Here is a 25,834-nt window from a genome sequence, read left to right as displayed (position 1 = left end):
ATCCCCTTAGTTTCAAAAAAAATTTGACTCAGACCTCCTGAGCCAGAGGTGGCTTTCTGTGTTTATTAACACTCAGGGACCTCACTTCTACAAATTTATCCAGGTTCCTCTTTGAGACAAGTAAGCTTTTAGCAACTGTAACATCTGATAATAAAGAACTCTGCAGTGTGATTCCCCTCTCTCTTGCTTGCTCTGAACCTCTGATGACCTATAATCCTTCTGTAAGGAAGTAAGAAAAAGATCAATCCTTATTCATCCTCTCCCTTGCCTGCATGTGCCTTCTTCCTCCTCCTAAGAATGTACTGGGTTTGCAAGGCCTGACTTCTCTTTGTAAGTGGAAAAGTCGGTGTGGTTATTGTATTTATCTATTATACACCTCAGAATAGTTCCCAAGGTTTTGCCTAGTATAGTCATCAGGTTTAAAGACTTCAGTTCTCCCAGATCTCCTCTGAATATAATTTTTTTTTTTTTTAACTGAGGACTGACAACTGCAACACAAATTAAAGTTTTAAACAGCTCAAGAGTCACAGACAGTGTAGTTTTGCTATTTTATTCTTAAATTCTTTTACAGTTCAGATGACCCCTGTCTGATTCACGACATGGTTTACTAGGCATGGCGGTGTTAGACTAACGGTTGGACTTGATCTTGCAGGTCTTATCCAACCTTAAAGATTCTACGATTCTGTCCCAGCAATGTTTGTTTTGTAATTATTCCTGCCAATGCTGAAATTGAAGGCAGATTCTCTGACAACCCTCCAAACAGAAAGGTTCTGCCAATGAACAAAGACAATTCCCTCCCTCCTCTCACCATACACATCTATCAAAGGTGCTGTAATGGTTGCAGCAACGGCAGAATTTATTTCGTAACAGTCCAAGTAGTCAATCTTAATAGCACTTGTTAATATTTTACAGAACAATTGAAAAAGATGACAAATCAATTTTGAGATGCTCAGTAGAATACTACCATCTATATACCTTGCTGCACTAAAAATCTGTTTAAATTGTGCTTCTAATACAACTTAAACATCTAAGCCTGTAAGAGTACTGTTCTAGTACTTGCACAACTTAAAAGAAATATGATACAGCACTCTACAGCTGTAGGGTGGGCTTTCTCCCCCATGGGAAACATTTAAAAAGATAAATACCGATTTAATGCTATCTACACATAAACTTTTTAGTGCAAGCACCAAAGTATTTATACAAATATTTAGATTTGTGCTGGCAGTCTACCAACCCATAGGTCGTAAGAAAATTTTCCAGCCATCTTCCCCTAGTTCTTTGCCAATTTAACAAAGAGATCAAACATGTCAATAGAGAATATTTAGTAGTGATCACTTTTGGATTGTTTTTAATACCTGCTTTATATAAGGTCAGACAGGAAGCACAATATAAACCACATGCCATTAGTTTTAACATATTTCAAATACATTTTTCACACACGCTAATGGGGATTCTTCCTCCTCTGCAAACTCTTCTGCACATCCTACTTTTCATAAACAGACTGCATCTGTCTGGAGTTTGCAAAAATAGTTCGAATTGTGCTCTAGAAATTTAGACACATTAAGTGAATTCTTGGGAATTAACATCTACTTACAGTAACATTTACTTCAACTGCCTAGCACGCAGTACAACATTTATCCTAACTTATGCATGGTTATCTTAAAGCTTGCTTATAAAGCTGAAGTTTAAGCATGGTTTGGTAAGTACAACACAAAATATAAGCAGAGCTCAACATATGCAAGAAAGCAACATAACCTAGTGATGCCTTGTCAAGTGTACCTAATCAGTTCCCTTTGCTCCCTGTAAGCAGCAATTATGGGATGTTCACCATCAACCGTAAACCTACAAATGATCATACTGGAGCAAACTATTTAAAAACTGAAAAACCCCAAAATAAATTACTTTTACAATTAATGCCCCAAATGGTCCTTTCAGCCAGAGGACAGACCAAAGCATGACGAGACAGGCTGAGTTGCTGTTTAAGCCCCAAAACCAGTCCTGACCAGTACTGAAGCACATCAATGGCCCTGGACAGGAAACAAACATATTACTAAGGTCCATATGGAGCCCATTTGTTTAATTAAAGGCTATCAATAAAAATGTTTTGGTTAATAATAGAGGCTAAACGGGTTCTTTTGGAAATCAAACTATCTGAACCACATGGATCAATCACGGGAAACAGATTTCAGAAAGCCAAAATTTTAAACAACTACCCTTTGTTCAGCTCAAGACAAATGTATTGTTTACCCCAAGCTTCCCAACAGTAATTAACTAAGTTGTAAAGAGAATTTTAGAAACCAGGGACATATATGCTATACAGAAACAGAACAAGCATTACAAACCCATGCTGATCACTGCAAAAGCATGTTTTTGAAAACAGAATGCAAAGCCTCCTCTCCCTGAGAGCAACCCTTGGTCTTAACCTGGGGGATCATCCTAATGGTTCTGTGCTAGCTGAGATTTCACCCACTGTCACACTCAGCTCAGTGCTGTGGACTTAAGGAAGTGTCATGTTTTCTTCTCTGCCTGCTTTAATTGCAGGAAGTTCCTGAAACATCTAGTAATGCTTAGCACCATGCAGGTTCAAAAAATCCTCAACAACCAATAATGCTGTCTATAAAGGTATCTTTCAGTGTTAGTATCCATGTTTTGCAACTTAACTGATGCAAATCCCAAGTGCAAGACGTGCCTAAGGAGCCTGAAGTAAATCTGCTGCTGGCGCCAATGAATTTGAGAACACTGACTAGAACACTGACAGCTGTCCGTTAATTTAGAAAAGGACTAGCAGGTCCCAAATACATTGTCTTATTCTAGAAAAAAAAAAACCCTCACCAAAATCAACCAAACAAAAAAGAGGTACCATTTATTTGCTCATTCCAAAATGTGCAAAGGTCAATATTCATTTAGAAGACTAACTTCAGATTCAGTAATGAGTTTTAAATAGTTTATGGTTCTGAAATGTGCATACTTATTTTTGTTATTTGAAGAAATGTTTAACCATGCACTCAGCTAAAATACATCTGCTTAGATGGCTCTCTTCAAGCCCTCTGGCAAAGATTTGATTATATATTTATGTTTTCACAACAAAGGATATGAAGAAAAGAAGCTTTTACTAACCAGCCTTTCACCTGCACACAGCACTACGATACATACGTTAAATAGAACCCTAATTGCTCTAAGTTCTGCATTCTAAGCATAATGGATGACAAAGACACAGTATGTGACACAGGTCTGTACTGGCACTGTTTTGCAAATTTAAGTCAGGACCAAACACTTAGTTCGATGGTTGTGTTCACATACATACACTGATCTGATAATATGCCTACACTAGCTCTAAAATTACTCTGAAAAATAACAGTAAAGATCCAGAGTAGCTGTAATTATTCCACTCCCAAGCTACTGGGAGAAATATGCTTGGCACAAATTAAAATGATGGTATTCAGGTTTTATCTATATGGAAAATTTAGGCAGAAATCTAAAATAGCTAACTTAGCATCACTCTCTCTGTAGTAATTTGTTCCAGAAGTCAGTAGCTCTTTACATTGTATTTAACCTTTTCCAAAGAAGAACTAGCTATTCTGGTTACAAGCATTCAAGGACTGTACTGTAATGTAATTATGGCAAGCCAAAATACACCTCTGAACTAAAAAAGCACATTGTCAGCTACGATCTTCCAGGAATTCTGCAAATACAGGACCTAGTTTTGAGATGTAACTTGAAGTTAACTGTTTGCGTTTATGTTCTCTTTCAAGTTTACTCTCCACATGTCCTCAATTCTTGTGAGATACAACAGATTACCTCCTTTTCTAATTTTTTCATGTACAGCAATAGCAGAGGTTCTGGTAACAACCCCCCCATCTCCCCTCCCCTTTTGTGCTATTAACATAATACTGTTTCTAGAACACAATGAAAAGAGGAAAGAAAGGATTCTCACCCTGCTGAGAAGGGGGAAAAAAAGCCACAAAAACAGACTACTTCATGAAATAGTAGGCACAGAAAGCAACTCAATGTAATAATTTAGATTCACATTCTATTAACAAACTTAAAGCTTTCTGAGTGATGTATTTCGGGCATGAAAATCTGTTTTGTTATCTGCTTTTACTATTTTCATGTATTTGATAATTTACAAATGTAACTTACTGCTTAATCTTCTTGCCATCAGGGTCAACCTTGCCGAGGTATGTATTTGATATACTTCCATGCTGCTGCAGAATGCTTATATCTCCAAAGAGACTTAACTTCTGGAGGTTCCTATGAAACAACAAAATAAAAAGGAATCTGTACAGTAAAACACTGTGAGGAATCATTCTGGATAAGACAAACACAAGCAGTAAGAACACATTATTACATGGAACACGTAGTCTGTTTTGGGAAACATCTTACTGTCCTGGAATACAGGCACATATGGAATTACAAAAAAATGAGACTGAAGTATAAAGGGAGAGGAGGCTATACAAACTGCCAAATCCAGCTGTAAAAGCAAATGCCAGTTTTCAGTCACCACAGGAGTATTTTCAGCAGGCCAGCACCATAAAGAAAACTTCTAGCAGTACTTTCACGCACTTTTTACTCCTTGGAACATGTGCTGCTGCAGATGAAAACATTAAATACCTATTCCTTTTAACATTTAACACTGCATTTACTGCCCAAGGAGAACACAACCACAAACAACCCTGTCTGAGCACTTACGCATTGCAGCTGGGTTACAAATGGGAGCCCAAATCTGCCTCAATCAAGGCAACACAAACCTCAAACAGGAAAAGTGAAAGTTCTCCACACCCTAATCAGTGTTTAATTTCTGTTATATCAAAGTATGCGAAGCTGATTTCCCATCAGTAACCAGAGGAGGATCAGTGGTCCACCATGACATATAATTTTAATTTTTAGAAGGGTTATCTAAAAAGAAGTGAATGAAGAACCTTTAAGTTTACGCTGGACATGACTCAGTGTGCTAGACAGTCAATTTTCCTTTCCCTAGTACAGTTTATTTCTCCGACTTCCACCTTTTCTATTCCTAAAAAAGATCAAGCAAGAGAGATGAAAATTACTGCAGTTTTAGAGTAGCTGTATGGCATTTCCTTTTAAGATTTTTATTTTTTTTTAACCGACTAAGTTTCAGGTCAACATTTTTTTTATTTATACATGCTGCAAATTACATTTACTCCTAACACGCAAGGACTAGCCTGGACTCGATAATGAACATTATCAAGTAGAAACTCCAGTTTCATCACAAACGGATACATGAGTTAAATTCATCTTAAACAGTAGATGCCAATTAACCTGTAGGTGACAATTAAACGAGTTACATAAATCTTTATTTCTGCTGGCTTACAAATCATATATATGCTAATATTTCAGATCAGCTTTGAGGAAAACACAACACAATTCCAATGCTCAAAGCACCGGGAAGTTCTGGTGCCAGTTCACTACCTCCACAGTATGAGCTGATACTCTGCCAAGGGGACTGGGGCGGGGAGAAGTATCAAGCAGTCAAGTTCCACATTTTTTAAGTAATGTATGAATTGCAGTCTGTAAGTGGTATCTACCATAAGTCATAAGTCACCCGTTTTGAAGTTCCTGTATTGAATAATCATACACCAGTTTCCTGAAATCTACTCACTGTTGCACCTGCTGCTTTTCTTCTATAGGTGAACGACAACAGCACAATCCACAAGCTTCATACAGAGTCAGACAAATACTGCTCACTGGTTCAAAATACCTAGATTTTATAACTGTTCCAGAAATTATAACAATTTAATATTTAGTCTTTTAAATACAGGAGTATTGTATTGATGATACATTAATATAAACTGAGCCCTGACCACATGCTCAATAATCTACAAATCTGACTATGGCAATGCCTGATCATACTGAAGAACAAGCTTGGCAGGGAAACCTGAAGACACTGGCACCACCATCCAGAGTATTTTGGGCTCTTCTCTCCTCAAAAGCACTCAGAGACAGTCTGGTATGACAGGGAAAGCAGTGGAAACATCCACCTGATGTGAAAGGCAGTGTTCACAGCTGGTGCTATAATTAAGCTTTCATCTTCTCATCTCGGTGACTTAATTCTGAGAGCTAAGAGACAAAATGCAACCTTCAGAACAATTTTGAATCACCTGCACATTCACATCACACCTAGGTTTTGTTTTGTGGTACTCATACCCTCAGTGAATGCTGCTGTAGGCAGGTATTAATTTTAGAGCCACCGAACTGCAGGACACAGGAAACACTCTTTAGTAGTATCCCACACATTTTTACTACATCTGTTGACTGTTATTTCATGCGCTGCAGTGATGCACAGAAAAGCTCTCTGCTTCAAAAACTTAAGCAACGAAAACATTCCGATATTTTTCCATCCACAGCACTGTTTTTACCATCAACAGATCTGATCACAATTCAACACAATATTAGATTTTTCCTACTACTTGCAGTGTCATATAATCTCCATCTCATTCAGCTCACATCTTTATTTCAGAGAGTTTGTAAAGGGATTGCTATTTAATAAAATTCTTTAGAATGTAATTATCATCTTTTGCTAAAAGTCATAATGGCATCTTAATCCTATGTACTACCCATACACATAGGAAGTGTTTTGGGGGGATTTCTAAACCATTTACTTTCCCCTAGGTCAAAAGGTCCTAAAAGTAATAGGCTTCTTACTAGGCTCCATCTTCAGTTTTGTTCGGTCTTTTTGAACACCCAATGAAAAAAGAACAAGATGTCCTTGCTTATTCAACATGAACAAAGTGGTAAGGCACATAATGTATTATTACACTCGTTTTTGCCAGTTTCAGCTACCTGCTCAGATCAATAGAAGAGAGCCATCAGAAAACCTCAAATACAGACATAGTCTACTGTTTTGAGCAATTTACCAATTTTTGGCAACTCTAAGATAGATATCGTACTTCACTAAGACACCACAGTTTTCCTATAATCTGCATTTTTGTTTCCACAGCAAAGATCAAACAAGTCACGTAAATTAACATATGGCAGAGGAAAGGGTGAGGAGTGGAAATCACTACCTTATCTTCCTTTGTAAGCAGCTCGAGGGGAGACCGTACTTCAGAATTTCAGAGTTACATAAAAGAACGCTGAATTTTCCCACTGAATGATCAGCAGTAGCTTATTAGCTGCTGTATGCACTAAAATGACTCACAGAAAGCTTGTCGCCCTCCCACCTGCCTTCCAGAACTTAGTTTTGAAAGATGAATTTGAGAGGGCACAGTTTATTAGGATCTCTAAGAGTCACTAAGAAACAACTTGTCCCTCCTGGTATTGCTACAGAACATTATGCCCACCTGCCCTCCTCCTCCCCCCTTTTTTTTAATAGGGAGTAGAACATCAACTGTTTAAATGATAATATACTTTGTTATTTTGCTTCATTTACTGCCATAAACATTAACAGCTCAGGGAAAAGTTGCAGATCTCTATAAACACTACTTTAGTACCTTTTAATTAAGTAAATTATAGATTTTTAGAGCTCATCACGGTCCCAGCACTATTAAAGCAACGTTTCAGGAGTAATACGCTGCCACCCACAAAATAAGGTTTATGGCAACTTGAGCTCTACCTCAAATAAGAGACAGACCTAGAACATACCTTTTTGGATCATAACTGCCTGCCAGCAGCAGTATTTGCCAGAGTATTATCAGGTTTTTTTAAACCAAGTCGTGGACAAATAGTCATTTCCTTAATCCCATCAGAATTACCAAAAGTAACTCCAAAATATGTTTATAGACTTAACATGCAGATTTGCTTAGAAATTGGCAATTTTATGTTGTGCAGAAAATGCTTTAATAAAAGCAAAAATACACATAATTCTGCTTTACACTAGAAAGCATCCAGAAATTGCATTACTTTTAGTCAATACTTTTCTTAGGTCCTGCGGTATTGTAAATCCTCAAGGAATTCCAGAGCCATCTAAAGGACAGGGTTTTTTTCCTGCAAGGAGGGGGATTGTTACTGTATTGTTTAATAATAGATTTAGAAGACTACAACAAGATCACACAGTTAAGAAACAGCACAGCATTTCACAGAAGCAGATTTCTTCCTCTCTAGCTCTGAGGTACAAGATGGAAGTTCTTTGAACTCCTCTGCCAAAAAGCTATCATAAGAGCTGACAGGACTTATGAAAGAACCATCCTGTTTTAAACTTAATTCCAAAAGGAATGCATTTACAGTGATTCAACCACTGGAGAAGTTAAAAATGCTGCTGTTTCCACTAGTCTGGAAATTACAATAGCTATCTCATGTACAATCACACATGGCAGACATAAGAAGGAATTATCATTGAGTTACAACAGATGAATAAACAGAAGGAGAGAATTAAAGTTACCGGACTATGGTCATTCAAAAAAAAGCATCAGGCAGGTGATAATGCCTCCAGCTTAGACATGCAGTCATAGTAAGAACTAAGCAGCAACTTGGCATATGTTAAAACTCCTTCCCTCCTTGTTTCAACCTCAAAACTCTATTTAAAGAGCTAAAAAACAATGTTTTACACCCAAACTAATCAGTTATCAGTAGTTACCTTGCAGGAAAAAAAAAAAAAAACAAAACAAAAAACACACACACACACAAAAAAAAAACCAAAACAAAACAAAACACAAAAAAAACCAAGACACATCAAGATACAACTAAAAACCTGTCTGTTCAGGGGAAAAAAAGGACTCTACTGAGAAAGCTAATCTGAATAAAAGGTCAAGTGTTTAACGTAAATCCTCCCCCCAGTTTTTAAATGCTCATTAAAAAAAAAAAAGCTTGCTGTAATAACCAGGTACCCTGCATTCCCCAGTCATACATTATTCATTTCAAAACAAAAGAGCAGCATGCAAATGATTTGAAGACAGCAAGAAAGTACAGTAATGAAAAATCTTATCAAAATTGCTAACTTTCCACCTCTGGTTTACCACCGAAATTATACTAATCTACCAGAGAACAGGCACTGGAGAAACAACTGGTTCTGCACAGTATTTTACTGCAGTCCCGAACCAGTCATTGTGCATACAGAGTCTGTAAAAAGGACTTTAAAAGTAAGTGCCCTTGTACGAGTTTCACATAAGGCCATGGAGAATGAGTCTTTTTCAAGAGAAATAGCGTACCAAAAGCCTTCTCACAACACATTTAATTTTTACAGTCTCATATTTTAGTGAGATGGAGGGAAACGAAAAAAGGCATTCTAGTTTTTCCAACGAAACCCCCAGGCAACACCTCCTGCAGATACTACTTATTTTAAAACTCCAAGTCCACGTAGTGATACTTGTCTCAGAACAGATAATCATCAAGATTGCTTCAGCATTCTTTCCACTGATGACATTAGCTGGGTTTCCCAAAGATTTAACAGTTAAGAGAAAGCGCCTTAAAGGCAAGAGAAGACCGATCGAGACAGATGATCATGATTTGCACACCGACAGTCCACGGGAAAAGAAAAAAGCTAAGACAAAGATGAGCTGGGACCAAGCAGCCACTTTCAGAAGTAACATTTGTAACTCGACCATCGCAGTCGCACCACAGGAAGTACCTGCTGGGCACAACAGAGCAGAGGAACTGAAAGTGAGACTTCACACAACATATTTGCATTCATTTCAAACCAACGAGGAATTACATTTAAAGTTCCCTTGCTATAACGCAAAATAAAGCGGCAAGGAAGGCCTCAAACTACTCTGTAATCCCTCTGGAGTCAAAGATGGGCAGTGACCAGACCAACGCTCAGCTGCAGACAGTTTTCCAAAGGCCATCAGCAAGGTTTAATTCATCCTAAGGACATCCTGAAATACTTGCACTTCCCCCTCCCCCCCCTTGATAAGTGAAGCTATATGCACACAGAGGGGAAATAACATTAACCATTTCCTATCCTAAAATCCGCACGTCTCATAACCTAACTGTAATATCCTTGCTCTCCTGTCCTAGGTGCTGACTAGAGGCCATATATTGGGATATCTGATTATTATATTTTTAAAAAGATATTTATCTTAATCACACTCACACTGGGTAAAGAAAACGCAAGCATTTTCATCTTAAAGAGCTCCAGCCTGAGGAAATCAAGTATCTAACCTGCCAAAGGTAAGTGTGTGAAAAAGCAGGATCTAAGCACATCTGAAGCCCAAACCACAGAACAAGATTTCTATCATTTAAATTCAGTTTGGTAAGAAAGCCTGACGTTTGAAGTATTTTTTTCAACACGCAAACATAAAAACCTCCTCCTGGTTAAAACTGAGTCACATCTCAGTTTAGCAGGTAACTCGAGAGCTGGCACAAAAGCTCAGCTTTTCAATGGCAAACACCTTTATAGCTGGAAAGGCGAAAGTATTTTATTTGGGCAGTACTCCATCCTTCTCCCTCCAGAAAAACACGAGTGCTGCAATTTTACTCATTTCTCATTACATTAATTACATTTCTATCATGCATAAAAAGTCTAAAGCCTTCCCGTAGTAAGGTTTGTATTTTAAAGGGAGGCAGGGTGCCTCGTCAAGCACCAAATTCAAACTCCCGGCTCTCGCTCGCTCCATTTGAACTGCACTCCTCTTTCCTCCAAAAGCCCGGAGAAGTTTTTGTCAGTGCAGCTATATCCGGTTTGCACACTGACCAGCCGCTTACCAGCTAAACGCCAGGGTTTGTGTTCTCCATCAAACTACAGAATACGACAGAAATTAGGGAGTTGGAAGCAGGCGCCTCCGCTTCTTCTCCACTCGCAGCCGCAGAAACACCCAGCGGGTTACCCACGCCGGCCGCCCAGGTCTCGCCTCCCCCCACGGCCCCGGGGCTCCCGGACCCGCAGGAACCGGTCGGCTTGGGTCACCCCCAGGCGCCGTTACCGGCTGCGGAAGCGGACGGGCCGGCCGGACCCCGGCCCCGCGCGGCTCGAAGAGTGGGGGGAGGGGGCTTCGGGGCTCCGCCCGCCCCCGCCGCCCCCCCTCACTCTCCCGCCGGACGAGGCGCGGCCCTCTCCTCTCCTCTCCCCGCCCCAGCCCCGGGCCCGGGCCCGGCGGCGGTACCTGTTGTTGCGGACGCTGCTCAGGACGCACAGCACCAGCTCCAGGTAGGTCCTCAGCAGGTCCAGCCAGCGCGGGCACAGCGGCGGCGGCGGCGCCTCTCCGTCGCCCGCCGCCGCCGCGCCGGCGCCCTCTCCCGCCGCCGCCGCCGCCCCCCCGCCTCCGCCGCTGGGGTAGTTGTCGGCGGCGAACTGTACGCGGAGCTCACGGACGAACCAGCCGCACTTGCGCATGAGGAACTCGAGGCGCGGGCGCTCGGCCGGTGAGACGCGGAGGCTGAGGCGGAGGCGCGGCCAGAGGGCCGGGTAGAACAGGCACTCCCGCCAGTGCGAGCAGGCGGCCGAGGCCCGCAGCCGGTCGGGGCCCGCCAGGAAGGAGAAGATGTGGACCACCAGCTCGCTGGGCAGGGAGCCGGCGCCCACCGCCTCCCCGCACACCGACATGCCTGGTGCCGGCCCGAGCCCCGCTGCTGCTGCGGCGGCGGCCACAGGCGGCGGCCCCGGCCTCGCCTCCGGCTCCTGCGACAAAAACAACAACATCAATGACAAGGCGGAGGGGGCGGGCGCCGGCCGGGACGCGGCTGCTGCCGGGACGCACCACCCGCGCCGCCGCCGGGGGGGGGAGTAGGGGGGAGACGGTGAGGGGCGGAGCGGGCCCTACCACCGCCCAGCGCAGCGGGGAGGGGCGCGAGGAGGGAGAGGTGGGCAGGACTCCTCGCCTTCGCGGCGCCGCGTGGGCTCTACCACCCAGCCCCGGAGGGAGGGGGGTGGAGGTGTGAACACAAGCCGCTGGTGCTGCGCTCTGTTCCTGCGGAGCGAGGAGAACCGCGGCGGCGAAGGGAGGAGGAATTACCCTGCGGAGGCAATGGAACGTGCCACCGGTCGAATAGGAGGCGGAGCCAGCTCAACCGCCTCCGGGCGGGGAGGGTGGCTGTTAACCCTTCCGTGCCGGCAGCGCGGGGCCGCCTGTGCCCCACCGCCCCATCCCGCAGCGGAACCCGGGAGCCCCGGGCGCCTAGCAGGAGAGACCGCGTCCCTCCGCCCCAGCCCTGCAGTGGAACCTGGAGCGGCGGGCCGAAGCGCAGCTCCGCGGCCGAGCGGGGCGGGAGTGTCTGGGCGCCCACCGGCGCGGCGCTCTGAGGGGCCGACCCAGCGGCGCGGGCCCCCTGCCCCCCCCTCAACGGCTCCTCCGCCGTAACGCAGTGCGGCGGGAGGCCCAGGAGCGGGGCGAGGCTCCGGAGCCTGCTTCCCTGCGGGCGCCGCAGCCGGCGGAGCCGCCGCCGGTCTCTGTGGAAGCGCTGCCGGGGAGCGGGCGCGGGAGGGTCCCCGCAAGCCGCGCCTGCCCCGGGCGCCTCTTGTTGGAAGAAAACTTGGGGCGGGTGTCGGCGGCGTGGAGGCCCATACCTGCCCGCACGTACGGCTTTCAGCCAGCGAAATTGCCTCAGCAGCGTCCCAGCTGCCGCCGCCGCGGGAAACGCGCTGACTGCGCAGGAAAAAGCGAAGCGCCACGGCGAGTCCGACATGTGACAGACCTGGATGCGAGCCTGAGGGGATACATGAGGAAATGCTGCAAATCTTAGTTCGCTCGGTTTCTTAAAACTCATCCGCTTTGTAACAATATGCCAACGTCAACTGTAGGTGTGGAAAGATAACTTCTCCCGTGCATAAAGACTTTCGTGCTGCAAAGGCTGAACATCAAAATGATGTTAATTGCAATGGTACATGATTTACAATTTTAAAAACGTTATTGAAATAGAGTCCTGCCAGTATCTTGGAATAATGCACACAAGTTTGTATAACAGTGTTACATCTGAGGGCACAGAAGCGTACACATGAAAGAACAAAAGATGTGCTACGAGAAATAAAGCCTAGGCTCCTCTTTGCATTCAGAATAGGGTCCCATTATAAACAGATGCATCAACCACCAAATCTAAACCACCACTCCTCTTTTACTCCATGACTGGTCATTTTCTTTGTCTCGCAGCAGGGGTGAAAAAAACAGTATTGTTTCTTTTCTTGAATCTGGTCATGGGGGAAATTTGACTGAGTCTTCCTTTTCTCCTTGATTAGAGAGAAGGATCCCAGAGGGGTGGATTGTTATTGTAGGAGATTCCCAGACGGACAATTCTTCTCCCATCAGGGACCAGTGCTGCTTCACACACCTGCGCAAGTGATTTGGACCTGCATAAACAACTCAGGTAAGCACTGTGCTACTCCCACTACAGATTCCCCTTTCAGATGAGACCAGAATTCCCCAGGCAGTCGAGATGCAAGCTCTGAAGCAGCCAAACTCATCTGCCCCAGAAGGATGCAAATGAAAGGAGCTTATGCGCCTACACGTCTCCATATTTTAATACCTACTCAACAATTCCACATTGTTGGGCTGGTGATGAGTCAAAGAACTTCTGAGATTACTAAGTGTCTTAATGTGACAGAATCAAGCTTTACGATTCAGTGCCCAGGGATTACTGAAGTGGCATCAAGAAAAAAATGGTTTATGAAGTCAGTAGTTCTGCATTTCTGGTTGCCTTTGTTGGACTGTATTGGATCAGTGCCTGTGATAATAAACACAGTGAAATGGTCTTTTACTGTGACCACTGCATGGTCGTTTACTCAGCTCCAGCTTATCAAAGTTATGTAAAAAAAAAAAAAAAAAAAATCAATCTCAGGAGCTATTACCTTCAGTTTTGTAGGCTTGAGTGAATAAATGTGTCTGTCTAAAGCTTCATTTGGGTCATCACAACTATGGCCAAGTGGTCTGACGTGATAAATGCCAGACTTGGTGAGATTCTCCGATTCAATCCGTCTGCATGGCCAGTATGGCACTGAGACAGCCCAGTCTCTGAAGCTGCCAATTCTGGGTGTTGAACCACAGTTTTCCCTGCCTTGGACATCAGAAATGTGCTTCAGCGTGAGTGAGAGTTGACTTCACGGTTAGTACTAATGCAGTGACTGCAAGTTGATGGGATACCTTGGAAAAAGACGTGCATCTAACTTGTTTGCAGACTTTAGGGAGTTACTGGGTGACTCCAGCAGGTAGCTGGACAATGATCTTTATGCTGAAGCACCAGGCTGTCAGTGCAGCTCCAGTGCACAGCCTTCCATTAAGCCACTTGCTGAACATTTAAAGCCGAGGGGAGTAACTGTGAATCTTTAAGCTGCAAATAAAAATTCTCAAATGGCTGAAAGGCAGAGGAGCCATACTGCACATCTTACAGGGACTGAAAAGAGGAAACAATTCCAAAGCAGTTCAGAGGCAGGAGGTGACAATCATTTCCCAGGAAGTGACCACAGGTTCTTGCGCAGTCCACCGTGGATCAGAACAGGCTGCGCACCCAGGGAGCTTTGGGAAAGCTGCATCGACAGCTCCCGTTGGGTTACTTCCATATTGTTGGGATTCTCATTGCTCAGCGGCATCCCACAGGGCAGCCGTTCTGGCATGGCAGTTGGGAGTCACAGGTGGCTCCAAAGCTACGGAAAGCCGTAACCAAGTTAAAGTTTACCGGACCTGAAGGTAACCGGTTCAGCAGTTAACATCAAAACCAGAGGCTGCCAACCCCACCGCTTTGGGACCTCTGTCCTGCTAACCTACAGATACTGAGATAAGGCTAATGAGCAAAAACCAAAGTAGGGGCTTTTTAAATTACTCGGTCCCTTCTTGGGTTTTAGGTTCATTGTTAAGACACGTGTGTTTCTGGAATTACTAATTTGGTGCGTGTCACTGTGAACTCTGGGGTTCTCCATCACCAACTGCAAGAACAGACACACCAAGTCAGAGCACAGCAGAAACAGAAACCAAGTACTAGTAACAAACCCGCGTTCCCACAGGTGTTGTAATAGCGCTGAAATAATGTGTCTTCTGCCTCTGCTTATTTTGAAGAAAAGAGGAATTCAGCAGTTAAACGTTGAACTTGACTGTACGCTTCCTGCATATTCTCCACCTGTGGAACAGTCTCCAAACCAAAACGTTATTTTAAGAGCAATCAGGCTGCAGCTGCATGCTGCAACGCTGGTAACAACCCCGGTGGAACCAGGGAAAAGCCCACGCACCAAGCCGTTACTGCTGTCTTTCGGGGCTGAGGGAAATGGCAAGAAACCCACTCCCGGGACCGGCGGGGGGGGGGGGGGGGGGGGGGGGCTCCTGCCCGGGACAACGCTCATCCCCGCGGAGGCTCCTCGGGAAGGCCGGGCCCAGGCAGGCACCGGAGCTGCCCCAAGGGAGGCGGCGCTGCCGGACACGGGCACCCGGTAAGGCCGGGGTAGGAGGGGGCGGAGACAGGGACAGGGCCACCGCCCCCGCCCCGCGCAGCCGCCGCTGAGCCCCGGCGGCGGGCGGAAGCGGCGCTCCTTACAGCGCTCACCATAGAGCTGAGGGAGACGCACCCCCCCCCCCAAGTCCCCCAGCCTTTGGCATTTCCGGCTGGGTGCTCCGTCACATCCGGGCGGCTGAGATGCCGGTAAGGCGGGCGGGGGGGGCCGCGGGCGGGGGCCTGGGCGCTCCTCCGGGGCTCGCCACCTTCTGCGGGGCGCGGAAGCCAAACGGGTCGGGGAGCGGGGGTAGGCGGCCTGGCCCTCCCCTCCTCGCCGCCGAGGGCTGCCCCTCACGGCGACGGACCGGCCCCCGCGGTGGGGGAGGGGTGGCGCACCTGCCCCGCAGGGGGGAGGGGCGCGGGCCTGGCCGGGCCTCGGCGCTCGCCCTCCCCGTGGCGGCGGGGTCTCCTTCTCTCTCCCCCGCAGGGCTCCGGCCAGTGTCCGCCAGGCTGTCCCCCTTGCCCTCCCGCCTGAGGGGGGGGGGGCACCCGGGCCTGGCAGCCCCGGCCTTCGTCCCCGCGGGTCGCTCGGGGCCTGCCCTCTCGGGTGCGGGATGGAAGGGGGCAGCGGGTGAACAAGCGGGAATATTCCCGAGCCTTGGCTTGCGTGCGTTGGTCTGAGTTACTCTGCGTTCACTGTTTATTGCCTTGTCCCCTCTCGGCAGAAGGTGAGGCTCCTGTACGAGGTATCTTGTGCCGCACTGCTTGCTGTCAGGAGTACTAGAGGAAGGCTTTTAGGTTCTCTTTTTAGTGATCCAGTATTGTAATTTTTTAATATATTCAGTAGATTTGTAATTGTGATGGAAGGGGAGGGAAGAACTGTATGTAGTTCGCTTTCTTCTCCCATTGCTAGTGTCTGAATGCTTTCCTAGTAGGCAAAAATAGCTACAGTCTTGTTCTCATTTTCCCTTGCAGCCCAAAGAAAAAACATTGTTTGGGTATCTGTGAAACAACTTCTAACTTACCTGTGTTCATCAAGATATTTCTCACGATCAGAAATGTCAAATCTTAACAGATAGGAAAAGCAGAGGTTTCCTGGTTGCCTTCTATCAACAGTTTGGACAATTCCACTGTTTTGCAGGCTGTAAATTCAGCCTCCTTGTCTCTTGCACGCTCTGTGTGATTTTCAGTTAATCTTGTAATTCTTCAAGATAAACAATTCAATTTTCCATTGAAAATGCGCGATTGCAAAGAAAATGTGAACAGCCTTTGAAAATTAATTTCACGGTGTTAGGATATTATTTTGCTGCCTCAATGACAACAGAAATGCAGGGACTTGGGTAAATGAGTTTTCCCAGTACTTCAAAGTATGTTTTACAGCTCGCTTTGTTTTGCTTTGCTCTTGTTTTTTGTTTCCTATCTCTTCATATTTCCTTTTTTGTTGTTGTAGGTTAAACTGAATATTTGCACAACACAGTTTCTTCCAGAAGGACCACCACACTGTTTAACACTTAGGAAAATATGAGAATAAGCAGGGAGTGTTGTTCTCTCTGAACTAAAAAATCCCAAATCTGTGCCTTGCTGAGGACAGCTGCAGGAATCGGACACTTGAATCAATGTTATCGGATGAGTTAGAATCCAAACCTGAGGTGAGCAATTATGAACTGGGTTTGGTTGCCAGGAATGTTTATGGGCAACACTGAGAAAAACTTCAGTGAGTTTACTCAGTTTGCTGCTTACATGTTCTCCAAGTGTTTTCAGTGGCATCTTCTAATGCTTTTGATTTGAATGGTAAAAGATTAAAGAACATTGCAGGCTTCTTTCCCTCTTTCAAGTGCCAGCCAATAACCTTGCCTGTTCTCAGGCTACATTATTTTTTCACTATGATAATGTTCTTTCTGTTACAAGAATAAAATAACTTACTGTATTGACTACTTCTTTCCCTCAAACCAAATTGACTTGACTTGGTTTTCGGGAGTCTGGATTATTCTATTAACATCGGCAAGTTCCGTTTTTTTAAAGTGCCTGTGTTTCCATTAAGCAGTTGGCAGAAGTGGTAGGCAGCAGCACCCAGGGGATCCTGGTTGCTCGGTGTGAGGCTGCTGGACTGTTCCCAAGTGCTGCCGGTAGCACAGCTGAGCATAAATCGCAGTGATACATGTGTGCCACACTGCACACACAGCTGGGCACAAACAGATTAACACACATACAGATAAAGTTCCTTTAAGAGGTAAATGCAGAGTGTAAACAACATTAAACTTTGTTTCTGGAATATATCTATACCCTCATCACTCACCTCTCATGCATACCCACATTCACAAATACTTCTGTCAGGCCTAAAGTCTTTCTAGTATCTGTGCCCGGACCGAGGGCTTTTTAGCCAGCTTCTGGCTGGAATCTTCTGACCTGAGTAAAGTACTTGTTAGTTAGGCATGTTTACATAATAGCTCCATTTCCCCATAGCAGAGTTGCATTTCCTTCCCAGCAAGCCCAGAACAGAGTAGGCCATTCTCCAGTAGGAACAGGTCTGATGCATGAAAGCTACCATGGTTGCAGAAGGCATCGTCTCCATAGATGCTGTCTTCTAAACCATGTTCCTCAATTTTGATCAAGGCTATTTTATACCACAAATTGGGATTCATTTGCATTGTGGATTACCAGATCTATTCACACCCTCTTTCTGGTTCTGACTGTGCAAGTTGAGTGTTAGTACTATTTTCAACTCCTTTGATGTGAAACTGATAGATATCCTTTTTACACCTTTCCCAAATAGCAGTTCAAGTATCTCTGAAAGTTAACCGTGATTTTATATACTCTGATGAGCCATGGCACGATCATTCTTACAGCCACAAATGTTCTTTCATATGCCCTACTGTGTGAGAGAGGTATTAATTAAGAGCTAACTGTGTTTGTGTAACATCTAGATAATGTTAATCAAAGCACTATGGATGGATTGCATAAGCTTCTTTGCTACTGGTTTTATCCCTAAAGAAGCCACCAATGTGCCAGTAAATGTTTAATACTTGCATAGAGGTGAATCCTGCTTTCATAGAAAGTTACAAAGCTGCTTGGAGACAGTTTGTACTGACAGATGGATCTGCTTTTTCTTCTGGACTCCCAGCCCCCAAAGCTGTATTGCCAGCATTCCTCAGGGAACTGATAAGATCCGCGTTTTGCATGCTTTGAGCCTTCAGGGTGATTTGTTACAATTGCAAATATTTCCAGCCGCCTCCACCCGGCTGGTCCTCTGCGGGGTGCTTTTTGCTGTTGGGGGTAGCTCTAGCACAATCAAGTGAACTACAGCTCTGATCTATAAATTGAATTGGTTATTGAAAAGGGACTGCAGGCGGGTATTTTAGCCTTTACTTTCTGCATCAGCACCTCACAAGGAGAGACTTGTGAATTAATTAATTCCCCAGAGGTTTTATGAGAGGAGGGCATCCTAGTTTCTAGCCAATGAGCCCCTTGCCCTCCACATCCTTCAGCTCCAACCCTTCCTTTCCCCTCCACCCCTCCCCCTCTGCTAAATGTTGTTTTGCCCTCTATTTTGTTGTGGTTCACCGGTTAAATTTAGAACAGAAACAGTATCGATTAAAAACATGGTTCCTGCTGCTGTGGGAGTCTAGTCTAGCTCTCCAGCTATCCGGTGGGAGGCAAGGTCTGAACATTCATACTGGTGCAAACTTCGCCCTCTGTCCCTCCCAGCCACCCCCACCTCAAACAAAGCAGCTGCCTGACACTTTTTAGCTTTCGAATCATCTGATTGAGGGGGTCTGTTACAGGACACAAACTTCAACCCAGTCCATCCCAGATGGCCATATTTTCATTTGTTTCTGTAGTGTTTTGCGGTTTTTTTAAGGATCTCTAGGAGGGGTTCCCAGTTCTTTAAACAGATTTTTTGTTGTTGTTGTTTTGGATTTTTTTTTTTTTTTCCCTCTCTCGGGTTAGGGACGTTATCCAAGCTTCTTGGTAACACAAGCAGTCTGCACTGCTTGTGGTGATAGACCCTGGGATCATCCTGTCCAACCATCTCTTGTTGACCAGCAGGGATGACAATTAGTTGTTTAGTGACAGGAGCTAAGAAATAGATTACATTTTTAGTACTTACACTGTCTACATTATTTACATGATTTTCACAGTTATGTGGTGTTTCAGTGGAAGGAGGGTATGTTCAAGAAGGTGGTATGGCAGAGCCAAAAAAAAAAGCTTCATACCAAGATGCAGCTGAACTTTGCTCATTTTGTCCCTCCAAGGCTTATAGATTCTCTCTGTATGACTCACATCTGACCCATAAAGTTTAAATCTCTGAGTTGAGGATCTACTTTTGCAATTAATCAATATCAAAATTTGTTTCAAATTCCAAGGGATATCTCAGTTGTAGAGTAAAGACACTTTACACCTGTTATCATTCCTTTTGTGTTCTGTTAATATTCTGTACATTCAGTTTCCTTAGGTATTCCTATTTAGGTGCCCCAAGATGTTCTGTCTGCTTGGTTACAAATTCTAGCACTTTTGCCATATTTGCAGAAGGATCAGTCCCTTCCTTACATAGAGATTCTCTAGTCACCATCCCAGGAATGCTTAGAGCCCATCTGGATCCTGTTTGTAATGCCAGATATTATGTGGTTACGAGATCTGACGAACTGTAGCATCCAGGAATTCCTTCCCTCCTGGTCCTTCACACAAGAGAGCGTTGGACTGTTGCCAGGTGCAGGCAGAAGTGAGGCTGAGCCTGAACTGCAAATGTGTCTGCACACATAGACAGTACACACATGTGTGGCTGTAAACACTTAGCACATAGCAGTACAGTACTTTTACACCCACACCCACAAACGCAAATCGCACTCGCATAGAACAGGAAGACCACAAATGGCCCGATCCTGTTCCTATTCATCAGGTAACCAGGCTTGAAATTTGCTAGCGTGTCGCACACATGCCCTCTCAGCTGCCATCATACTCGCAGTCATGTATCTGTCCAGTCTCTGCCAAATCGTGAGTCCTTCCAATATCCATCTCCAGGCATTGGGCTTTTTAATCCAGCCTCTGGCCAGGATCTTGGGTTTGTAGATTGTGGTTTCCTTCTATTCACAGGCTAGTCCAAGGTGAAGTTAATTAGATGAACATACTCGGAAACTATTTAAGAGCAAAGAGCGTTTGAGGACACGGCGGGATAGACTACAGTGAGGAGGCAGAGCAGTGTACTGACCTGCCGCATGCTGATGTGTGGTCGGTCCATATCATCCCCCACCCACTTCCTGTTCCTCCTGGTTGTTCCTCTCCCGTCCACCTTGATCCCTCCCTTTCCACGCCTTTGATGCTTCCCCTAAACATCCGTAGGTTTTTCACATTCCCACAGCCTCCTCTTAAGACATCTTAAAAATGAGTTTTACCCGGTCCCAGGATTTCCCCTGTATCCCGTAAGAAGTTGGCTCTTGCCTATGAGATGCGGTCTGGTAATCCATGATAACATTGTTGCTATTTCGTACAAAGTTTCTGTTGAATTTATTCAAGGTCACACTCAAGTCGTTCCTGTAATGACCCATCCATGAGTGCCCCGGGAGTTCTGGTCTTTGTTACTCTCTTATCTGCAGTTTGTTGGAGTTTGTGTATGTGCACATTTAATTTATCACCTCTCCTGTTCCTAATCTGTCTCACACTGAATAGCCAATTACCAGATACCCTTACAATTTCCTATTTGCTTTCAGCTGCAAAACCAAATTAAAAGAAACTTAAAGCATGACAGTGTTTGTAATTATTTTTTTTTGTCACAGAAGTATTAAATTATTTTGAACAGGAAGGAAGGTTTATGAAAGTACTCAGCTGTCAAGATAAAACTGTCACATGACATTTTTTATTTTCTCTGAATTATTTGATGTAGGTTTGGTGAGTGGTTTGCTTTAGTTTTTGGAAAGGGTTGGGATTTTTTATTCCAAGTTTCAGTAATGAGCATGATTCCTGTCCTTTTGTTTACTTCTGGTTCTTTTGCCCCCGTTTAATTCGCTGTACTAGCTTGTTATTACTTTACAAAGAAAATTAAAAGCATCTCTTTTCTTCTGAGCATCTGTTTGTGGCTGCTGTATTTTGCGTTCCCCCTGTGGCTTAATGTTGCTGTGTGGAAGTGGAGGGTTTGAAGCAAAGCTTTCTTATTGTAGGGGGAAAGTTTTATCTAAGGCTTTCTCTATAAAAATAGAAGAGTCCATACAACTAGCATTTCATGGTGGAGCAGGAAGCAGTAGGGTTCATGAACAGCTTTTAAAGGAAAGACAATCCACTAATTTAGAATTATTTTGCTGTTTACAATTTTTAGTCCTAACTTCTTTCTTCTGGTTGCCTTGCTCTGTTATTCCTAACTGTCTTCTCTTTTTACTCCTTTTTCTCCTGTTTTTTTTTTAATCTTAAATTAGAATGCATGGCCTTGTGGGAGGGACTGTCTCTCACTGCCTATGTATTTTTTTTTTTGGACAATGTAAAAATAGTTCCCTATTCTGACTGGGGCCTCTGAATAATCTTGTGATATACCTAAGAGGAAAAAAGGCTAACCTTTCAAACTGCAGTCTGGCTTGTGGCCTAGTTCAAGTGGCATGTTGCCATCTGAATGATGTCGGGACTTAATTTTTACCTTCATAATTGTCAGTGGTGACAATTGGGCTGCTCCTAAAGGAGAGTGAGCCAGGAGCCAAGGGTGATTCCAGCCCAGGCCGTGTCAATACTGCAGCACCTGAACATGGCAGGTAGAGGGGTGCTGGAAACAGGGTCCTTCCACAGCCCTGGACAAGGCAAAGCAATGAACCAGGTATGGGGTCTACCCAGAGAGTCCAGTCAGGAACCGCAGGAGATGGGGCTGAAGACACTAAAAAAGTAAAAGTCTGAGGTCCATCCAGGAGACAGGGACAGGTAAACCTAAACACAGCTCAGAAAGGGACTAGTGAGCACAAGCTGGGCTTAAATGGAACTCTTGGGTATAAATGGAGCCCTTAGGCAGAGGGTGTGGGTGTGGGCCCCAAGTGAGACAATTCAGGGCGATTAAGGGCCCTGACAGCAGTAACTCTTTGAGGTAAAACTGTTTGAGGAAGCATCGATATTTCCAGTGTTTTCATGAGAGAAAATAAGTATAGAGAAGTCAGAGCCCAAACCATTACGTTTGCTTTGCAGTTTCTTTGATTGAGGATATAGGAGAGGCTGAAAAAGCTGTTATCTGCTGTAGAAATAATTTGGACTTGGGTGCCAGTAGTTCTGAAAATTAAATACCAAGACAATCACAACATACAAAATAAGAATCAAATTATTAGTGACTGTTGTTTTTTAATCACAAATATACCATGGGCATATCATGCTTTTTTACTCTGTTTCTTTTGACACTGATGAGCCATCTCACTGCACAGACAGCTCCCTCTGGGCTCTGCGTGAATGCGTGCTAAAGTGTGTCACAATGAGGGTGGTAGCTTTTGAATAACTATCTTGTACAGTTTCCTTCTAAATGCCGAGGATAAAGGAAGTCTGTTGCATGCAATTGTTTGCTAGACAGCAGCAGAATACAAGATCTTTATGTCAAGAAGTTTCCTAGAGGTTGATGGTTAAGTTAACCATGTGTTAACTTCCATATTTCTTTTATCTATGCTTTTCAAAATATTTTGAGAATGTGAGTATAAGAGTAAGTCTGTTTGACAGAACTTATAGCCAAATTAGTAGATCCTGTATATGGTTTTTGAGGAGGATTTTCTCTGAAATGTAGAGTGCATGTCTGGGTCTGTTACAACCCAGTCTTTCTGGTCTCCTGAAGTTTCATTCCACACAGGGGCAGGATTTGAGACTGTGTTTGTTACAAAAGCTTGTGGAGTTCACGGAATAATTGCTTCAGTCCATTGCAAAAGTTGGGCTGTGTTATCTCCTAACTCCCAGCAGCACTTCCTTTCTTAAATCAGAATATTTTTGTATGGGCTGCTGTGGCACTGGTAACAGCAAAAAGAGAGTCTAATTTCTGTGTCTATGCCTTGGAGGTAAAGATGTAGTATCCAGTGTATATATTATATCCAGTAGTCTGACAAAAGCTCGAGATGTTGTCAAGGATACAGAATGAGTAAACAAGACACATGCTTTGCTGCTCTGTACTTGGTTAAATATAGGGAGACTTTCAGGGGAGAGGAAAGGCATTTCTCTGACTTCCGGTTCATTTGCAAATGTCAGGTTCCTTTTTTATAACTCAAGATTTTTATGAGTTAGCCAGAAGTAATTTTTGCATTGCCGGAGATGACTGACATTGAGGATAGCTAAATCTGCTGGACTGAGTGACGGGGCCATCTCTCACCTCCTGAGCCCATCAAGATGAGGGGTGCTCCCTAATTCTGATCTTAGACCCAGCCACTTAGTGAGGCTTAGTACAATTTTTAGATCAGTGCACACACACACACACACCACACTGTATAGATGTGACTGGTGCCAAACAGATTAACACAGGTAGGATGCTCGTAGCTTTACCCATGTAAATCACAGGCAGCACAAAGTGCCTGATTCTGTTTTCAAGGGTTGCTGCCTAGAGAAAATGTTCATGGGTTTCTCTAGGATATATCCCCACACTTCTCGTTCTGCTTGCCAACTAATCTGGCTTGTAGTTCACTAGCATATGACACACACACACTCTAGAGAGCAGGCTCACACAGGAAATAGTTAGGAATTAAGTTTAATGAGACGGGATGGACAGCCATGGTTAGGCTGTGCCAGACAACCCAATTGACCGTCTTCCTGCTTGTATGTAGTGGACCTCTTTTATTCTGCCCTCTCCATTTTCCTGTGTCTGTTCTGTCCTGGTCCACTTTGATCCCTTCCTTTTGCTGCCTCTGGCCTTTCCCTTAAACAATGCATAATAAGTCCTGTACAATCCCCCATATCTCTTGTTCAGTCCCAAACTCCTCCCCAGGGAATGCATCCCAGTATAAGTCCTATACCTCTTTATGCAGTAGTCCTCCCTACTTTGTGTAGTATTCTGGAGAGAGTTTCTTCTGTTGAATCCCCTTAGTGGGCAGGTTTCACACTAAGGACAATGGCTTTAATTGTCCATCTTTGATGGTCTTGGGAGTAGCTGATTGGGATGGATAAGGCTGTCTCTGTTCTCCCCCTGGTCATCCCAGCTTTCTTCCTCTGATCATTATCTGCCTGTTTTGAATAGCCATTAGCTAGATGTCTTTTCAGCTAGTCTTTTGCTTGCTTTTTTATTTAAAGAAGGCCAACTTTCTTTCAGTTAAGTTTTTAAAGACAATGATTTTTTAAAATACCTGTACCAAAGGCTGAGCATGGAAAGCATTTACTTGGAAGGTTAGAGTGTAGCAAAGTATGAAGTGGTAAAAGATTAATTAAAAAGGAATATATGCCTTAGAACATGGCATATATTGGTAAAATTTATCTTGGTAAAAGATTAATTAAAAAGGAATATCACCTACATATCCTAGCTGTTTATTGTATGTTAAAGAAATTAGAATTTTGTAGGTACTTCAGAGATGACAAATACAAACAACTACTTCTTTGTTATTAATGTAAACTGAAAAGCTTCCATTTACTTTGCTGTATATTCGTAGGATTATATTCAGTGTCTCTTGCAAAACAGTAGGGGGTAATGAATTGGATTTAATACATTTTTAAGTGATTTGTGCTGCTCTTGACCTAATCTTCAGTATCTTTTTTCAGCTGCTGGTTCAGTTTGTTCAGAATACTTCTATTCCACTGGGGCAAGGGTTGGTGGAATCGGAACCAAAAGACATCACCTGTCTTTCTCTCCTTCCTGTTACTGAGACCTCAGAATGCAACAGACTCATGTTGCCAGGTAAAATCTATGTGGCAGATGTTTGCAGGCATGCCCTTCATACAGCTGTCTTTACTGCACCACTGTGCCCCGCTACCTCTTCCTGATAAGGCATTCCAGGGATGAAGGAACGAGTTCAGAAGGGTGACTGAGACTTTTCTCATTTAACAGTGAAGTCTGACTAATTAGAAAATTCCTTCCTCCTCTGATCTCTCTCAAGTTCCATTTTTTTTTTTCTAGAAAAATAACTTCATAGGTATCTTTTATTCATCGTGTATTTATACTTTTATTTACTGTGGTTCCACTTTCTTCACTAGATGATGAAAGAGATCTCACTTCTCCAAGTCACGCTAATTCTTCCAAAGATGTTTCTTCATCTGCTGTCTTGAGGAGTCTCCAGGTAAATGTGGGCCCTGATGGAGAGGAAACAAGGGCACAGAATGTACAGAAACCATCTGAACTTCTGTCAACTCCGGAGACTTCCAGCTTATTGCAAGATCTCCAGCCCAGTGACAGCACTTCATTTATTCTTCTCAACTTGACAAGAGCAGGTAATTCTCTTTCTGTTTTTCAGCTGTCTGGGTATGTCTCAGACAGCAGAATGCAGGAGATACAAAGTACAACTCTGTCCCAGCTGCTTATGAAGGGGAAAGATCACAACATTTGCTGGGCATTTTTTTGATATTTCAGGAACATTTAATCATCAACAGCTTTCCACAATGTAGAGGTCAGTCAAGACTTTTTCAATGCAGCTGTTTCCATGCACACTAGCCTCTGGGAAACAAAAGACATTTCCCT

The 25,834-nt window shown here is 44.0% G+C and overlaps 3 protein-coding genes across 9 annotated transcripts in view; 1 reads left to right on the top strand and 2 right to left on the bottom strand.

Moving 5' to 3' along the window:
• The window catches only part of FBXO33 (F-box protein 33), a 20,081-nt gene extending 8,548 nt beyond the window's left edge, over positions 1–11,533 (bottom strand). Inside the window, exons 1-2 of the mRNA XM_086749452.1 lie at positions 10,998–11,533; positions 4,141–4,251 (exon numbers count right to left, since the gene is read on the bottom strand). Of these exons, the coding sequence (XP_086605578.1) occupies positions 4,141–4,251; positions 10,998–11,533 (647 nt within the window). The remainder of the gene's footprint in view (positions 1–4,140; positions 4,252–10,997) is intronic.
• Positions 10,982–25,834, top strand: part of ZNF410 (zinc finger protein 410) — a 23,249-nt gene continuing 8,396 nt past the window's right edge. The window contains exons 1-5 of one of the 6 annotated variants that reach the window (XM_086749458.1): positions 10,982–11,041; positions 13,064–13,191; positions 16,694–16,892; positions 24,922–25,057; positions 25,354–25,587. In XM_086749458.1, coding sequence (XP_086605584.1) covers positions 16,860–16,892; positions 24,922–25,057; positions 25,354–25,587 — 403 coding nt within the window. In that variant the 5' untranslated portion in view covers positions 10,982–11,041; positions 13,064–13,191; positions 16,694–16,859. Of the gene's footprint in view, positions 11,042–12,139; positions 12,582–13,063; positions 13,192–15,402; positions 15,451–15,571; positions 15,742–15,779; positions 15,972–16,345; positions 16,611–16,693; positions 16,893–24,921; positions 25,058–25,353; positions 25,588–25,834 lie in introns of those variants that run through there. The other 5 variants (XM_086749454.1, XM_086749456.1, XM_086749455.1 and 2 more) reach the window with 5 other exon arrangements.
• FAM161B (FAM161 centrosomal protein B) overlaps positions 21,076–25,834 on the bottom strand; it is a 22,570-nt gene continuing 17,811 nt past the window's right edge. For both annotated transcript variants that reach the window (XR_015258747.1, XR_015258748.1), the window contains exon 10: positions 21,076–22,143. The gene's annotated coding sequence lies outside the window, so the exon portion shown is untranslated. The remainder of the gene's footprint in view (positions 22,144–25,834) is intronic.

The sequence above is a fragment of the Chlamydotis macqueenii genome, chromosome 5, assembly GCF_036417535.1.
Source record: "Chlamydotis macqueenii isolate bChlMac1 chromosome 5, bChlMac1.mat, whole genome shotgun sequence".
Lineage (NCBI taxonomy): Eukaryota > Metazoa > Chordata > Aves > Otidiformes > Otididae > Chlamydotis > Chlamydotis macqueenii.
This window is presented reverse-complemented; position numbering and strand designations above follow the sequence as displayed.